The sequence below is a fragment of the Cetorhinus maximus genome, chromosome 12, assembly GCF_964194155.1.
Source record: "Cetorhinus maximus chromosome 12, sCetMax3.hap1.1, whole genome shotgun sequence".
NCBI lineage: Eukaryota > Metazoa > Chordata > Chondrichthyes > Lamniformes > Cetorhinidae > Cetorhinus > Cetorhinus maximus.
The window spans coordinates 57,671,070-57,686,056 of record NC_135890.1 but is presented as its reverse complement, the minus strand read 5'-3'; the positions used below and the strand labels follow the sequence as shown (position 1 = coordinate 57,686,056).

The 14,987-nt window shown below is 40.0% G+C and overlaps 1 protein-coding gene across 3 annotated transcripts in view; it reads right to left on the bottom strand.

Moving 5' to 3' along the window:
- The window catches only part of LOC144687474 (centrosomal protein of 83 kDa-like), a 73,431-nt gene that overhangs the window by 22,650 nt on the left and 35,794 nt on the right, over nt 1–14,987 (bottom strand). For all 3 annotated transcript variants that reach the window (XM_078553680.1, XM_078553681.1, XM_078553682.1), the window contains 9 exons: nt 14,119–14,370; nt 10,589–10,720; nt 9,647–9,761; nt 8,487–8,631; nt 7,497–7,646; nt 5,507–5,582; nt 4,825–4,982; nt 1,876–2,005; nt 1,680–1,780 (listed from right to left, as the gene is read on the bottom strand). In XM_078553680.1, the coding sequence (XP_078409806.1) occupies nt 1,680–1,780; nt 1,876–2,005; nt 4,825–4,982; nt 5,507–5,582; nt 7,497–7,646; nt 8,487–8,631; nt 9,647–9,761; nt 10,589–10,720; nt 14,119–14,370 (1,259 nt within the window). The remainder of the gene's footprint in view (nt 1–1,679; nt 1,781–1,875; nt 2,006–4,824; nt 4,983–5,506; nt 5,583–7,496; nt 7,647–8,486; nt 8,632–9,646; nt 9,762–10,588; nt 10,721–14,118; nt 14,371–14,987) is intronic.

Genomic DNA, 14,987 nt, shown 5'->3' with positions numbered 1-14,987 from the left:
AACAAATCCTATTACTTCAGGAACATCCCAGCCCTTCTTCAACATAAACCTTCCTCACATCCTCCTCTACCACCTCTGATTCTAGATAGGAGAAACTCAAGACTTTTTTGTTTCCAATATCAAGGTTATTCCTTGGCTGATTCTACCTCTCAGAATCACAGAATTATTACAGCGCAGAAAGAGGCCATTTGGCCCATTGCGTCAGCACCGGCTCTCTGAATAATTAACTCACCCAGTGCCATTCCCCTGCCTTCTCCCCGTAATCCTGCACATTCTTCCTTTTCAGATAACAGTCTAATTCCCTTTTGAATGTTTCAATTGAACACACCCAGGCAGTGCATTCCAGGCCTTAACCACTCACTGTGTAAAAATGCTCCTCCTCCCATCACTTTTGTTTCTTTTACTAATTACTTAAATCTGTCTCTTCTCATTCTTGATCCTTTCACGAGTGGGAACAGTTTCTCCCTATCAACTCTGTCCAGTTCCCTCATAATTTTGAATACCTCTAACAAATCTCCTCTCAGCCTTCTTTTCTCTAAGGGAAACTGTCCTAACTTCTCCAATCTATCATCATAACTAAAGTTCCTCATCCCTGGAATCATTCTCATGAATCTTTTCTGCGCCCTCTCCAACGCCTTCACATCCTTTCTAAGGTGCGGTGCCCAGAACTGGACGCTCAGTAATGCTGAGGCTGAACTAGTAACTTATACAAGTTAAGCATAACCTCCTTGCTTTTATACTCTATGCCTGTATTAATAAAGCCCTGCATACTGTATGCTTTATTAACAGCCCCCTCAACCTGTCCTGCCACCCTCAAATGATTTATGCACATATACACCCCATAGGTCCCTCTCCTTTCTCCTACCCATCAGCCTCCAACCTAACTGCATCCCAAAACTTAGTCTTTCATCCCTCCCCATCCAGCAAGTTAACTAATTTCTGCCACAAATTCCATCACATTTCCCCACTCACGCACAACCCTCCACCCCCCTCAAGACCCCTTTCAACCCAGGTCCTAATTACTCATTACTTATATCTCCCTTTCATTCTTACCGATACTGCCAAGGTCTCCATGACATTTCAACCCATACAAAACTAACTTCGATCCGTTGGAAAATGTTCACCCTTGAACCTCACCAATGATATTTGTAATTTGTGCTTTTATTCCCGAAACATCATTGAATGTATCATTGTCATCCAACTACATTCTTCCCTCTCTATCAGTCACCACTTTAATCCCTCCAGAACCAGATTCTGATCAGCTTGTTCAGATTGGTCAAAGTCACTAAAGACATCTTGCATCATCGTTACTGTAACTTGCTGCCTGTCGCCTCCTCTCTGGTGCTTTTGCTACTGTTGACCACTCGTGACTCTCCACCATGATCCACCTCAGTGGTGCTACTGTCACCCAGTTGCACTCCCACCTGTCCTAGGTAAGTAGTGCATCTCTTTGGTATTTCTTCCCTACATTATAACAGTGACTACATTTCCAAAATGTTTCATTGGCTGAAGTATTTTGGGCACCCTGAGGTTGTGAATGGCACTCTACTGTAAATAAAAATCCTTTCATTCTCTCCCTACCATATACACAACAGCACCTCCTCTGTGCCCCAAAACTCTATCCTTTGTGCTGGCTTTGTTGAACTCATATGGTAAGTAACACTGAAAAACTAATTTACTTGTATGTGTGTTTCTCAATTTCTAGTTCTTCTTTCTTTGCCTCCAGCAGTTGTACTTTTTCCTGCAATCTTTTCTGTTTACTTTCATTTAGTGTTTTCCTCTGTAAAAACAGAAGCAAGAAAATATAGAATTTCTGTGGCAAGGTTGGACTTCACACAAATTACATTTTTGATAGGTTAAAGAAATAGGCCAGACCTTCTTCTGAGCTAAAGCAGCACGCTGCAGACGGTCTTTGGCCTGGCAGTACTTTTCCTCCAGTTCTCCATTACGATTCTGCAACTTATGTTTCTCTTCTGCCCACTCAATGCATCTGTCTTCCACCAGCCTGTGCAAAATATAACATAGAAGAACTGTCTTGGAGGGTTACTATAAAAAGTAAACGTTTACAAGTAAAGCTTTAAAGAATACCAGCTGGACTAAGAAACTGCTTTATTGTTTTTGCTTTATCAGTAAACAAAATGCATTTATTTGGCACCATTCACAATCACAGGACATTCCAAAGCACTTTACAGCCAATGAAGAAAGAATTTCTGAAGTGTAGTCACTATTGTATTGTGGGAAATGCAGCAGCCAGTTTACATACAGTAAGCTCCTACAATCAGTAATGTGACAATGACTAGATTTGGCAGTTTTTGTGTTGATTGTGGCCTGAACGCTGGGAATAAACGCTGGTCCTGCTCTTCTTCAAAATAGTGCTATGAGTCTTTTACACCCATGTAAACTGACAGATAGGGCCGGGGTTAATGTTTCACCCAGAAGAAAAACACTTTAATTAGACAAGATATTTTAAGTGGTTTATAGTCATTGCACTTTAAGTTACTGCAGACCATTATAGATGTTTTCCTTTGACGCATAATGCCAGAATAACATTTGTGGTTAACAGCGTATTTTTAACTAATGAAAAAGTAATGAGAATGAATAAAGACTAAAATTATCAGCAGAGTTTACCGCAAAGATGAAGAAAATAGAACATTGCTGCCAGTAAGTAAATTTCAAGTTTTCCTTCTGGTTAACTGTTCTTTGAAACCACATAGTTTGCAGTTTCACTGGTTTAGGTCATTCTGTTAGGCTCACACACCCTTTTTAACACAATTGTTGCATGTGAAGTTATGCAAGGAACTCCAAAATATGCAATTCTGACACTTGTGCACCACTAAATGGATTTTGCAGCTGAATGGAGGCGCAGTCACGGAAAAAAAGTGAAACATGAGAGCCAATGGTGTTTGTGAACCTTTAAAAAAACTGCTGGCAACTCTACAAGATGGAGGGAAATAGCCCAGCGAACCCTGACTTCTTAACCTGCTCTCCCACCACCTACACGTAAGGTTGACCTTCTCACTGCCTTAATTTGTTGTCAATGAACATTTCCATCAGCTGCCCATAACATTACAAAAATGACTACACTTCTAAAAATACTTAATTGGCTGTAAACTTTGAGACATCCTGAGATCATGAAAAGTGCAATATAAACAGAAACCTTTCTTTCTACATAAAATACTAACCAAGTCTGTGCAGATAATGGATTCTAAAATTTACAAAATGCTATTTCCAATCCCACAGATGTCATCACAATCTAAAAGCGAAATACTGCAGATGCTGGAAATCCGAAATAAAAACAGAAAATGCTGGAGAAGTTCCATAGGTCCGGCAGCATCTGTAGAGAGAGAAGCAAAGTTAACAATTTGAGTCAGTATGACTTTTCTTCATGTGGACTCAAAACGTTAACTCAGTTTCTCTCTCCACGGATGCTGCTAAACCTGCTGAGTTTTTCCAGCACTTTCTGTTTTTATGTCATCATAATCTACATGCTTTGCAAGCAGCTTTAATTTCAGGAGAATCTACCATCAACAAACTGAAAGATATCCTTAAACTGTGCATCCCAAAGCAAAGCAACACACCTTCCTATATAACTAAAACTCACTACATCATGTTAAATCAGACTCTTGCAGCTAGATTCACTCCAGTGCATAAATTCTATATTGGTCACAGTGCAGCTCATTTTTGATTCAGGAACTGAGTACTTTGGAGATGTTCTTGCAGAACATTCATATTTTCAGCTATTTTAGCACATTAGAGGAATTTTAACCACAGTTACAGAGTAATTCAAACTACCAGAGAGACAGAGGAGGCTTCATTATTTGTGATGTGATATTTTTTCAGTGTCTTCAAAGTCAGTGATATTTGTTAAATTTGCACACTGCTAAATTAAGTTACTCAACATTTGGCATCTCGAGTCTTTTTTGTTCTTTTATCCACTGAGGTAAAGTGATTCGCTTCTGAGACCTCCTTTACTTTAAAAATAGTCAAACATAAGTTCTAATCTTGTGGGACAGAGATCTAAATTCATTATAATTTTTCTCTCCTGAGAAATAAATGTGTGAATACATGTGCGTTTTTATCACATACATGGTCACTGAACACTGTCTGGCTGTATCAAGGGTTTTGGGCTACTGGGGTAAGGGGAGAGGAGGCAAAGGGCTTCAGTAATAGTGGGTAAAAATATTAGGAGAAAACACTAAAACTAGATGCAAGGGAATTCTGCATCCTGATTGACTCTCCCCACATTGTTAGCTCAGTGACTAACACGTGTGTCCACTATGCATTGGCAGAATTAAATCTGTACTAAAAAAGAGACCAAGATCTTTAAATGGAATCATATGTGAATCTTAAGGAATATGAAGGATCACATTGTTTGTTCCCCTTCAAATCACAAGGTACCAAACATGCTGCAGTTGCTATACACTTTCCCAGAAGTATTCTTTCTTAAAGCTCTTAATGGTTTAGAAATATTCCTTCGAAGATTTTAAAACAAGACAAACTTTGGGGAAAGATGATAACATGGTCAGGAAACAGCATATCGCTCTCCTTGAGCAGTGTCAACTATATTCCACATAATTAAAAAATATGCAGTAATTAAATTGCATCCAGTATCCTAATCCAATTTATTGTAGTCAGTGCCTAAGCCAATCATGTAATCTAGCTCCAGAGAGCACTATAATGATCGTCTTCATGCAGTCCAGAAAGGACTTTACTTATAGAAGTCTTCAGTCCACACTCACTACACAAAATAGGGAAAAATATCAAATGTGGAACAGTTAAAATGCTGCTAATGAAGTTATTCTGTCACAAGAAATAGCTGCTTACTTTTCAGCTTCCTGCTGTGCCCGCTCTGCTTGGCTTCTTGCATTCCGAATTTCCTCTTTTAAACGTTCCAGCATTTCTCGCAATTTCTTATTGGTCTCCAGTAAATCATTCTCCGACTGTGATATAGTGTTAAGCTGCATTTGTAGTTCACCAATTTGCTTTAGGGGGAAAAAAAAAATCAAATAATTTAGTTCCAGCTAAAATGAAATTTAATTTTAAATTCAACCTACTCCCTTCTGAAATAATATTTATGGTTCAATTCTTCTTTGAGCTATATGGGATTGCTCTATATTCAAGGTACTTTTCAACAGAAAATGCAACATGTTAGAAATAATTTTTCTAGAGAAGTCTTAAAAATTGCATACAAAGTTCAAAAAGTGGTTTAAATGCAGTAAGAAGTATGCATTACAATAAGTGAAAAGTAGCTGATTGTTCAAAAATGCGTACTAGCATAAGTCATTTCTCAAGCCTTTAGCAGCCGTAGGAAAGAATGAGCAAAGATTCTAAAATCAGATTCTACAAAATGTTGTTATAAACCGGTTCTGTAGCAGACAGCAGAATGGGATGGAAAAAATATGGTACAATGGCAGAATACTTCCCATTCCATAACCTTCCCATTTTGGTAATTCTCTTCAACAATGTAACCAAACCAAGGGGATTTTAGAGTGATTTAGTAAGGTACCTGTCTTAATTCAGCACTGCCATTCTTCTCTTTTTCAAGTTCTTCTGTTTGAAGCAATTGCTGTTGAAGTTTTGACCTACAATACAAAGCGGCAAATTCAGCACCAAAATTTACAACGCACTAGAGAAGCTCTTTCTATGCAAGTCCTTCAATCAAAAGCACAATAGACTACTTTATTTATTGAGAAGGGGAAGGGGAAGGGGAAGGGGAAGGGGTAATGAAGCTGGGGAATATATCTTTGTATTCCAGGTAGTGGCGAATGGGCCCCGATAGTGCTTTGAAATACAGCCAGATGCCAAACCGGCTGTCCACCATAAAAGCTCAAGGCTCCATCCTGATGTGTGCTCCTACTCTTTCAGCATGTTTTCCTCCTTTAAGCATCTCATCTTGTTCCACCCCTCTTGCCTGTCCTTTACAATCCTTGTTATCTTCCGACCACCCAAGTGCAATGTCAAGTTTTCGCCTAGATATCGTTACTGCTTTCTTCCTGCAGCCTCTGCACCCGAGCACTTCTGATCCTCAAAGATTCCAACCTCCATCTCATTGTGCCATCTCTCAAGTTCACTGCCCTCCTATCTTCCCTTCATGTCTCCTTCTATCTTAATAATTCTACCCCTTGACTTTGTCATCTCACATGGCCCCTCTAATCCTATTGTGTCAATCACTGATGAGGTCAATTTTGGTCCGCTTCCATGTTTCCCTCTCCACCTACATTGACTTTCCTCTCTCAAGCAACTTCTCTATGTCCACCCCCCAGAAAAAAATCTCACCCAAATCACTTACAAATGAACTTTTAAATTCCCAACTGTCCAGCCATTGGTCCTCCGTTCACCACAACATCTCTGCAGCTACCAATCTGCTCAATCACTTTCAGCTTTGCCTTTGTTTCCTAGTTGCCAATGAAACCCTCACTCTCTCTCAACCTGGAATGGCCCTCAGCTCTACTCCCTGCAGTTGAAGGAATGCAGCTTTGAGCTTTTATGATGGATAACTGGAGTAGCACCTGACTGTACCAAATAAAGCATCATCAGGGCCTGTTCTCCACTACCTGAAATACAAAGATATTCCGCAGTTTCTCTTTGAGAAAAATAAATTTATTGGAATTAGCTAAAATATAATATCTCTGATATTCACAGTGTTATGAATCTTTGGGATTCACTGCCTCAGGACTGTGGATGCTCAGTCGATAAACATATTCAAGACTGAAATTGAAAGACTTTTGAGCACTAAGGGAATCAAGTGATATGGGGATAAGGTGGAAAAGTGAAGTTGACAACTGCTCAGCCATGATCTTACTGAATGGCAGTGCAGGTTTGAGGGGCTGCCTGGCCTACTCCTATTACTTAGGTTCTCATATTATAATGCATTCAGAGTAGGTTATTTGTGATTCCTTACAAAACTCAAACTAAATGACGAATGGTTAAAATCTACTGGTTCTTCTGATAAAAGTTCCAAAAGGAAAACATTATCACGCTGTCCTTTTATCCACTGACCCAGGGTTCAAATCGAGAGCTGACTATTAGGGTGGAAGTTTCTCTCTGTTGGCTGAAAGGCATTTGAGCAGTTGGATGGGCACATCACACTGCACCAAAGCTGCAAGGCAACATAAATAGATGATTTCTCTTGAGTCTCAAACTCAAGGCCAGCTGATTTGGGAAATATAGAAACCTTCAAAGATGCATAAGGGGATGCCTTTCCAGTGTTAATTACTTTGCTGCAATAGAACAATGGGAGTATTTGATGCTGGGTGATTAAAGTGGGAACGGTCAACCTTACTCAGCCCTGACATCTCCCCAAAAAACACAACAAAAAATCTTGCCATTTCCATCTCGAGTAGCAGCAAGAATTTTATAAAAATATTTGTATAAAAAAAGGACAAGGTACCTTCACACGAATTTAAGATACAGAATTATTCCAAAGTCAAGCTCTGTGAAAAATATAATTTCAAATATATACCAGTGCCACATAGTTTTACTGCTTCCGTTCTAACCTGAGGTTCTGGATCTCCCGCTTGGATGCCTCCTCTGCTAACTGTACGGCTTTCAGCTTCTCTTCCATATGCTCTTGTTCAGCATGAAATGTTATGTCCTGCTCAGCCTTCAGTCTTTCCAGGTCAGCAACTTTATTCTCCAGCTCTAACCTTTGAATAAGCAAATAATTTAATTACCTTTTCAACATGGGGAAAACTGAGCATGTCATCAGTGTTTATATAAAGTCATCGGAGATCTCAACGTACAGGAGAGAGAACACAAAACAAGTGGCACTGTATTGGTCGACCCGTACAAGCCCCACCCGATATTCAGTCCCACTGACTTGAATGGAACTGATTAACAGGCATGTCCCCAACCATGTCCAAGTTCACTATCCTTTTCCACAGCGGCCCCTCCTCCCACCCCACCACCACCCCCAAACCCCTTTAGAAAAATTATATCATAACCGTTACTTAGCAGGTTGGGTAAAAATCCGATGAAGATTTTCTTTTGTACAAAACAATGCTTTCCTCCCACCCCATACACTTAATGTGACCACCACTGACTGTCTCCTGGACCCTCACCAAACATGCAGGAGATGTGCAAGTACAATTCGAGGCACCTGTTCCTCCTGGTTCATGTGGAAGTGTAGCTGCCACTTGATCTTGACTACTGCAGTAAAGTTGTGATTAGGAATTCAGCATGTACACAATCATAGCACAACCTGACCATCTGTGGTTCAGCACACTGGATTCAGATATACTTCCATCTCCCATTGTGCCATCTCCAATTGAGGCGTTAAAGTTCTTGAAAAGGATGCACTAGGAATTAGGCACAAACTTATATCTCTATTTTCAACAGGTTGCTAGTTTTTTTCATAAGAGGGTAGGCTGTAAGAAAACTAATAAAAAGCCAGGTTTACCTTAGGCTGAAACAATAGTAAATATAAAACAGGGACAAGCCAACAGTACAATAGCATTGAGCAGTAAAGTTTCCAGAACATTACTCACTTTTCATCTTGGAGTGCTGTAAGTTTCTGGAAATCTTCCTCTTTAACTGCCTGAACTTTCCGAATTAGCTCTCTCTCCTTTTCTGTCAAGAGCTCTTTGTGTCTTTCAATATTGGCCTTGAAAATCTCAATATCTGACTGCAACCCTGCAGAAAGAATAAATAAATTCCAAAACTGCTATTTTTCAAAGGTTCATCAGCCAACCAACTGGGCAGTTTACAAGGAGACAACGTCCCACCCTCCCTGATAGAAGGTAGTAATTCCAATTTGTATGAATTGGTTGAACATCAGGTTAAAATCTTGGTAATTTCAATTTAGCTCTTTTGCATTTTTAGGCCATGTAAGTCCGCCAAAATACCAATGGAAATTCTAGAGGGACTATGCTTGTATGGCTCCAGTCCTACCTACCTGAACATAACCAGTGCATCACTAGCAATGGACTCCCTTACTTGCAACATCATCTCCAAAGTTTTCTCAGGGTCTATCCTTGGTCTTCTCAGTCACCTCATTAATGCACAATGGATTAGCTTTAATATCTATAATTATGACATCCAGCTCTAGCTCTCCACCACCTCATTCAGACATAGCCTCGTCGACACCAAACTTGCATGACTTGCTCCAGCTCAACATTAGAAAGGACTTAAAACTCCTCCGCAAATTTTTGCCACTAAATCTTCTTCTCCTTGATCACTGCCTCAGACTGAATGTGGCCATTTGTAACATTGTCAAACATTTCAATACTGAGCTGAATTTCAGGCCTAGATGCTTTCCATCTTTAAGACTGCTTACTTCTATCTTCACAATAATGCCCATCTTAGCCCCTATGCGCTGAAACTCTCCAAGTCCCATCCATCAGTCTTGCCCTCAATGACCCATATCAGCTCTCTGCTCTCCTACACATTAAATTAAGCTTCCTTCTCCTCTCCTTTAAATTTCCCCATTTCCTCACCCTGTAAATCAAGGAAGATGTATATTGAGCAGCTGATCCAACATCAGGCGCTTTACACTATTGCCCAAAGTCATAATTACCCCCAAGTATCTTTTGTATTTTTAAAATAGCCGAGTGATGCATGCTAGTGAGCAAAATAGTTATAATATTACCATCAGAAAATCTATCATGAAAAAACGGTTTATGAATCAAATAGAAATCTGTAAATATACCATTTATTTGGCTTTGCATGTTATCTCGCTCTCTCTCAACTTCCCCTTTGGTTCTCGCTGCTTCTAGTTTGATGTTTGTAACTTCCAGTTTATAAGAATGTTTGCATTCTTCAAGCTGCAATGATTAAAAAAAGTAATTTAGGGTCCTTCATCTTCTCTTTATAAGCTGAAATTACTGCCATACAGGGAGTGCAACAAAGGTTCACCAGACTTGTCCTGGGGTTGGTGGGACTGTCCTATGAAGAGAGATTGGGGAAACTGGGCCTCTATTCTCTAGAGTTTCAAAGAATGAGAAGTGATCTAATTGAAACCTAGGAAATACTTAAAAAGAATGGGCAGGGTAGATGCAGGCAAGATGTTTCCCCTGGCTGGGGAGTCTAGAACCAGGGGACACAATTTCAAAATAAGGGGGACGTCACTTAGGACCAAGATGAGGAGAAATTTCTTTACTCAAGAGGGACATGTAGCACACACGGAATCACATTCCAGCATGAGTTGGTGATCTCCAGAGTGGAGAGAAGAGAAATGGAAGATGGGAGTGGGTGGGGAGAATGCAATTCCTCCTAACTTGAATTGGCATATCTCTAGTTACAGACTGCACCAAATATACCAAAGGAAATTAAACCCTCCCTTTCAAAGTTATACTTTATGAAATTCAGTATAATCAGACTTTCATGCAGTTTTTTTTAAAATCCAGTATGGAATTTAAAATGGAATATAAATTGACATAATGCTATTTCTGCAAATTGGCTTTGTGATAATAGTAACATTTTTTGAAGGTCAATGACTAGCTGCTACATGCAGTAATGTTGTACAATAAACGGTATGAGAAAAATAAAACTGATACAAGTGAGATGAAATCTCCAATAGTCTGACACAATTATTTAAAAACTCCAATAAATCCGATGCAAACATCCTTTTGCTGACAAGTCAATAACTCACTTTGCTGGACAAAGCATTAACCTCTCGTTCTGCCTTGTACAACTTGCTGGTCAGTTGAGTATTCTGTTCAAGAACTAGCTGCAGTTCCTTCTCCAAACGTTCCTGCTGTAGTTTAATCGACTGCTTCTCTGCCTGGGATCAACAAGAAAAGTAAGTGGTAATAAAATGCACCAATCTGAGCAAATTGGTAAAATCTCAACCAACAGCTCCAAAACAAGCCAAGGTATAGGCCTGTGGTGAGGCCTACAGTAACAGAATAAATTGCACTCTATTCTATTATACAAGAGTTCCAGCACCATTTCTAGATTACATTTCACAATTTAGACCCTTTACCTTTGAGAGGTGAAACCTTTTATTTTTACATGAAATCAAAAGGAAAGGCTGAGTTTTGGTGGGACAACAGCTAGCTGCAACTTAAGCTCAGCATACCCATTACACCCAACACCTGTATTGTAGAGAAAAGCTGAAAAATGCACTTTACACAGTGGTGGATCCAGCGATCTATGAAAGGAACGCAAGGCTCAAGATTCATTTCCAAGGATTCTGGGGCAATGTGTTTTCACCCACCCGAAATGAGGTTTTACTTTCCACTATTTCAGACTGCGCATTCTGTCCTTGAAGCTATTGTTTTGAACCACAGTCATGGTTCTTTGGAGGCACATTTATAATTCCAGATGAGCAGCTCCAAACTACAAGAGGTCAGAAACAAAAAGGAAGGCGTAGGCTGAAAGGGGAGTTTTGCATGAATGTCTTTGGAAGCAAACATGCCCAAGGGAAGTAATTTAATATTCTTCCACATTCATTCAATATCCAGGCAACAACTAAAACCTAACAATGGAATTATGAGAACCTACATAAATCAGGCAAGTTGAATCACTTAATGTCCTAAGTTATTAAGTCAAGACAGCGCAACCTTGTGAAAACAAGGCCAAGTGTTCCAGCTATCTATCTGATAGATGCCCTGAAGAGAGAGACGGTCAAGCAGTATTATCATTGCACATGCAGAGTGAGTTTTCACAATTGCTGGCAATCCATGTCCTGCTATTCAGTAATACATATAGATATAGAAACAACAGCCTTGTGTTGGTGTCAAAAATGTTCCCGATTCAACATGAATTATAGGTGCTTCGACAGTCCCTCTTGCAAGAGGTATTCAAACCAATCAACCAGTCACCTGGGTATGCGCAGATGCCCTATACAGCCTCAGAAAGGCTTCCACCAGGAGCAGAAATTCAGTGAATTAATTGGAAGTATATTGATTTAGTAATTAATCCCCCACAGTGCTGAATCTCAAAAAATCTATTAGCTTCTCTGATCATCATGTGGGATTAGGCGTCCTTTAAATCACAATGACCAAACTTTGATGTTTCTATGAACTGTAGAAGGGTGACTCCATATGTAAACAAAGGAGTTCAGGACCTTCTAAGTTACAACGGTCTTATAAGAGTTGTAAATGGCACAATAAATATGCCTGCTGTCATCAGCTTCATGACTGGTGTATAATGGGGAGCCTGAATCCTAATCTGCATTTGGATTTCTAAAGCATCTTTCACAATCTCAGGGCATCACAACGCGTTTTACAGCCAGGAAAGTACTTTTTGAGTGTAGTCACTTTGTAATTCACGAAATGAGACAACTAAGGTGTGTACAGCAAGATCCCACAAACAGCAATATGATAATGACCAGATCATCTGTTTAAGTGATGTTGGTTGAGGATAAATATTGGCCAGCACATCAGGGAGAACTCCTCTGCTCTTCTCAAAATGGTGTCTTGGAATCTTTTCCATCCACCTGAGAGCGCAGAGGGGGCCTCGGTTTGACATCTCATCTGAAAGACAGCACCTCCAATAGTGCAGCAATCCCTCAGCACGGCCTCCGAGTGTCAGCCTTGATTACGTGCTCAGTCTCTGGAGTAAAACAAACCCACCATCTTCTGATTCTAGGCAAGAGCGCGACCCACTGAACCACAGTTGACACCTTTGGCCTTGGCGGACAGAGTGGCACCTTAGCTTCATGATCCTGCTGTATCAAGTGTGGATGCACAGCAAATCCTGCACCAGTCTCCAGCCAAGATTTTTGATTACGTTGGTAGCAGACTTGGAAATAAACATCATGGATAGCAAACGTAACCTCACTGTTTAGGAAATGAGGGAGAGAAAACACTATAGTCCAGTTAGCCTCACAGTTGTATATTAAATGCTACAATCTATTAAGGCTGTGGTAACAGGACACTTGGAAAATCACAATGTGATTAGGCAAACTCAATGTAGATTTTGAAGAAAGGAAATAGTGTTGGACAAATATATTAGAAGTTTTATGAAGGGAAATAGTTTTGACAAATATTTTAGAGCTTTTCAGAGGATGTAACTAACAAGGGGAATCCAATGGATGGAATATATGTGGGATTTCAAAAGGCATTCGTTGAGGTCGTACGCAAGTGGTCATTACACAAATTAAGGCTCACGGGATTGGGAATAATACATTAGCATGGGTTGAGCATTAGTTAATGGACAGTGGACAGACAGTACGAATAAACGGGTCATTTTCAGGATGGCAGGACATAAACTAGTGGAGTACTGCAAAGATCAATGCTTGGGTGTCAGCCATTTATAATTTACATTTATGATTTAGATGGGGGACTAAGTGTAATATATCCAAGTTTGCTAATGATATAAAACCAAGTGGGAAAGTAAACTGTCAGAAGGGCGTAAAAAAGAGTCTGCAAAGGGACATACACAAATAGATTATATGACTGGATGTCAGATGGAGCATAATATGGGGAAGAGTGCAATTATCTATTTTGGTAGGAAGAATGGAAATCTTTTAAAAAGGTTAGAGGGATGTAGGGGTCCTTGTACAGGAATCACAGGAAGTTAACATGCACATACAGCAAACACTTAGAAAGGCAAATGATACATTAGCCTTTGCTGCCAGGGTTTAGACTATAAGAGTAAGCAAGTTTTGCTTCAGTTATAAAGGGCTTTGGTGAGACCACACCTGGAGTACTGTGGACAGTTTTGGTCTCCTTACCGAAGGAAGGACATACTTGCTTTAAAGGGGATGCAACAAAGGTTCACTAGATTGATTCCTAGGATGAAAGGGCTGACCTATGAGGAAAAATTGAACAGAACGGCCCCATGCTCTCTGGAGTTTAATGATACTATTGAAACGTGTAACATTCTTAGAAGACTTGACAGTGTAGATGCAGAGAAACTGTTTCCTACTGGCTGGAACTAAGGATCACAGTCTCAGGATAAGGGGTTGGCCATTTAGGATTGAGATGAGGAGAAATGTGATTACTCAGAGTGATGTGAATCTTTGGAATTTTGTACCTTAGAGAGCAGTGGATGCTCAGTCGATGAGTCTATTCGAGGTTGAAACCGGTGGATTTTTTGGGCACAAGACAAATCAAAGGGTCTGGGGGTGAAGAATTAATGGAGAGGTTTAACTATGATCTTGCTGAATGGCAAGGCAGGCTCAATGGGCCATATGACCTATTACTGCTCCTATGTTCTTATGGTCTAACATACCTCCAAAGACTTAATGACAGTTTGGCTTTCAACTAACTGTCGCACTTGAATTCGCTGTACATTTTCAGCTTGCATGCCAGAATTCTCTCTCTCAGCCCGCAGCTCTGCAACCTCAGCCTCCAAGCTCTTGACCTTCTGACAGAGTTGAGCCTTTTCCCTCAAGAGTGCTTCCACACGTTTACTATCTCTAGTGGGATCAATACTCATTATCTGGTCGTGTAGAGCCTCTTTGTCTGCTTCCAGTCTAGCAACCTGATAAAAGAAATAAAGCCAGACAATAATTAGACTTGCATAAAGTCTTATATTTAAAGTCTTGCATATCCAGCACTGTGGAAACATGTGCAACAAACAAAAAAAGTCAAACACTCTAGTGTGAGGGTACAGGAACAGATAAGCCCACTGCAATCCATCCATTTGGTATTCAGGAATATTATATCCCATGACAACTATCATGAGCCTCTATCGAATTTTTCTCCGGGTATTAATCCAACTCAGTTTTGCTGATAGAATCACAAAACTCTCTCTCTTGCAGTCAGATGCCAGCTGCAGATTTAGAAGTAGAGGAGGTGTAAACAGCTTAAATTCAAGCAATCACAACTGTGGTTCAAATAGTTCAAACATATGGCCATGTGTGACCTACTCGCAACTTCATAATGAATAACAATGAGATGTTGTTGAACAGTCTCAGTTTCTTGTGGGCCTACAGCAAAAAAGGCCCCTAATTGTGTGAAAGAAAAATACCGCGGATGCTGGAAATCTGAAATAAAAACAAAGTGCTGGAAAAACATATGACCCTTCTTCAGAGCCAAGCAGACTCGAAACATTAACTCGGTTTCTCTCTTCACAGATGTTGCCAGTCCTGCTGAGTT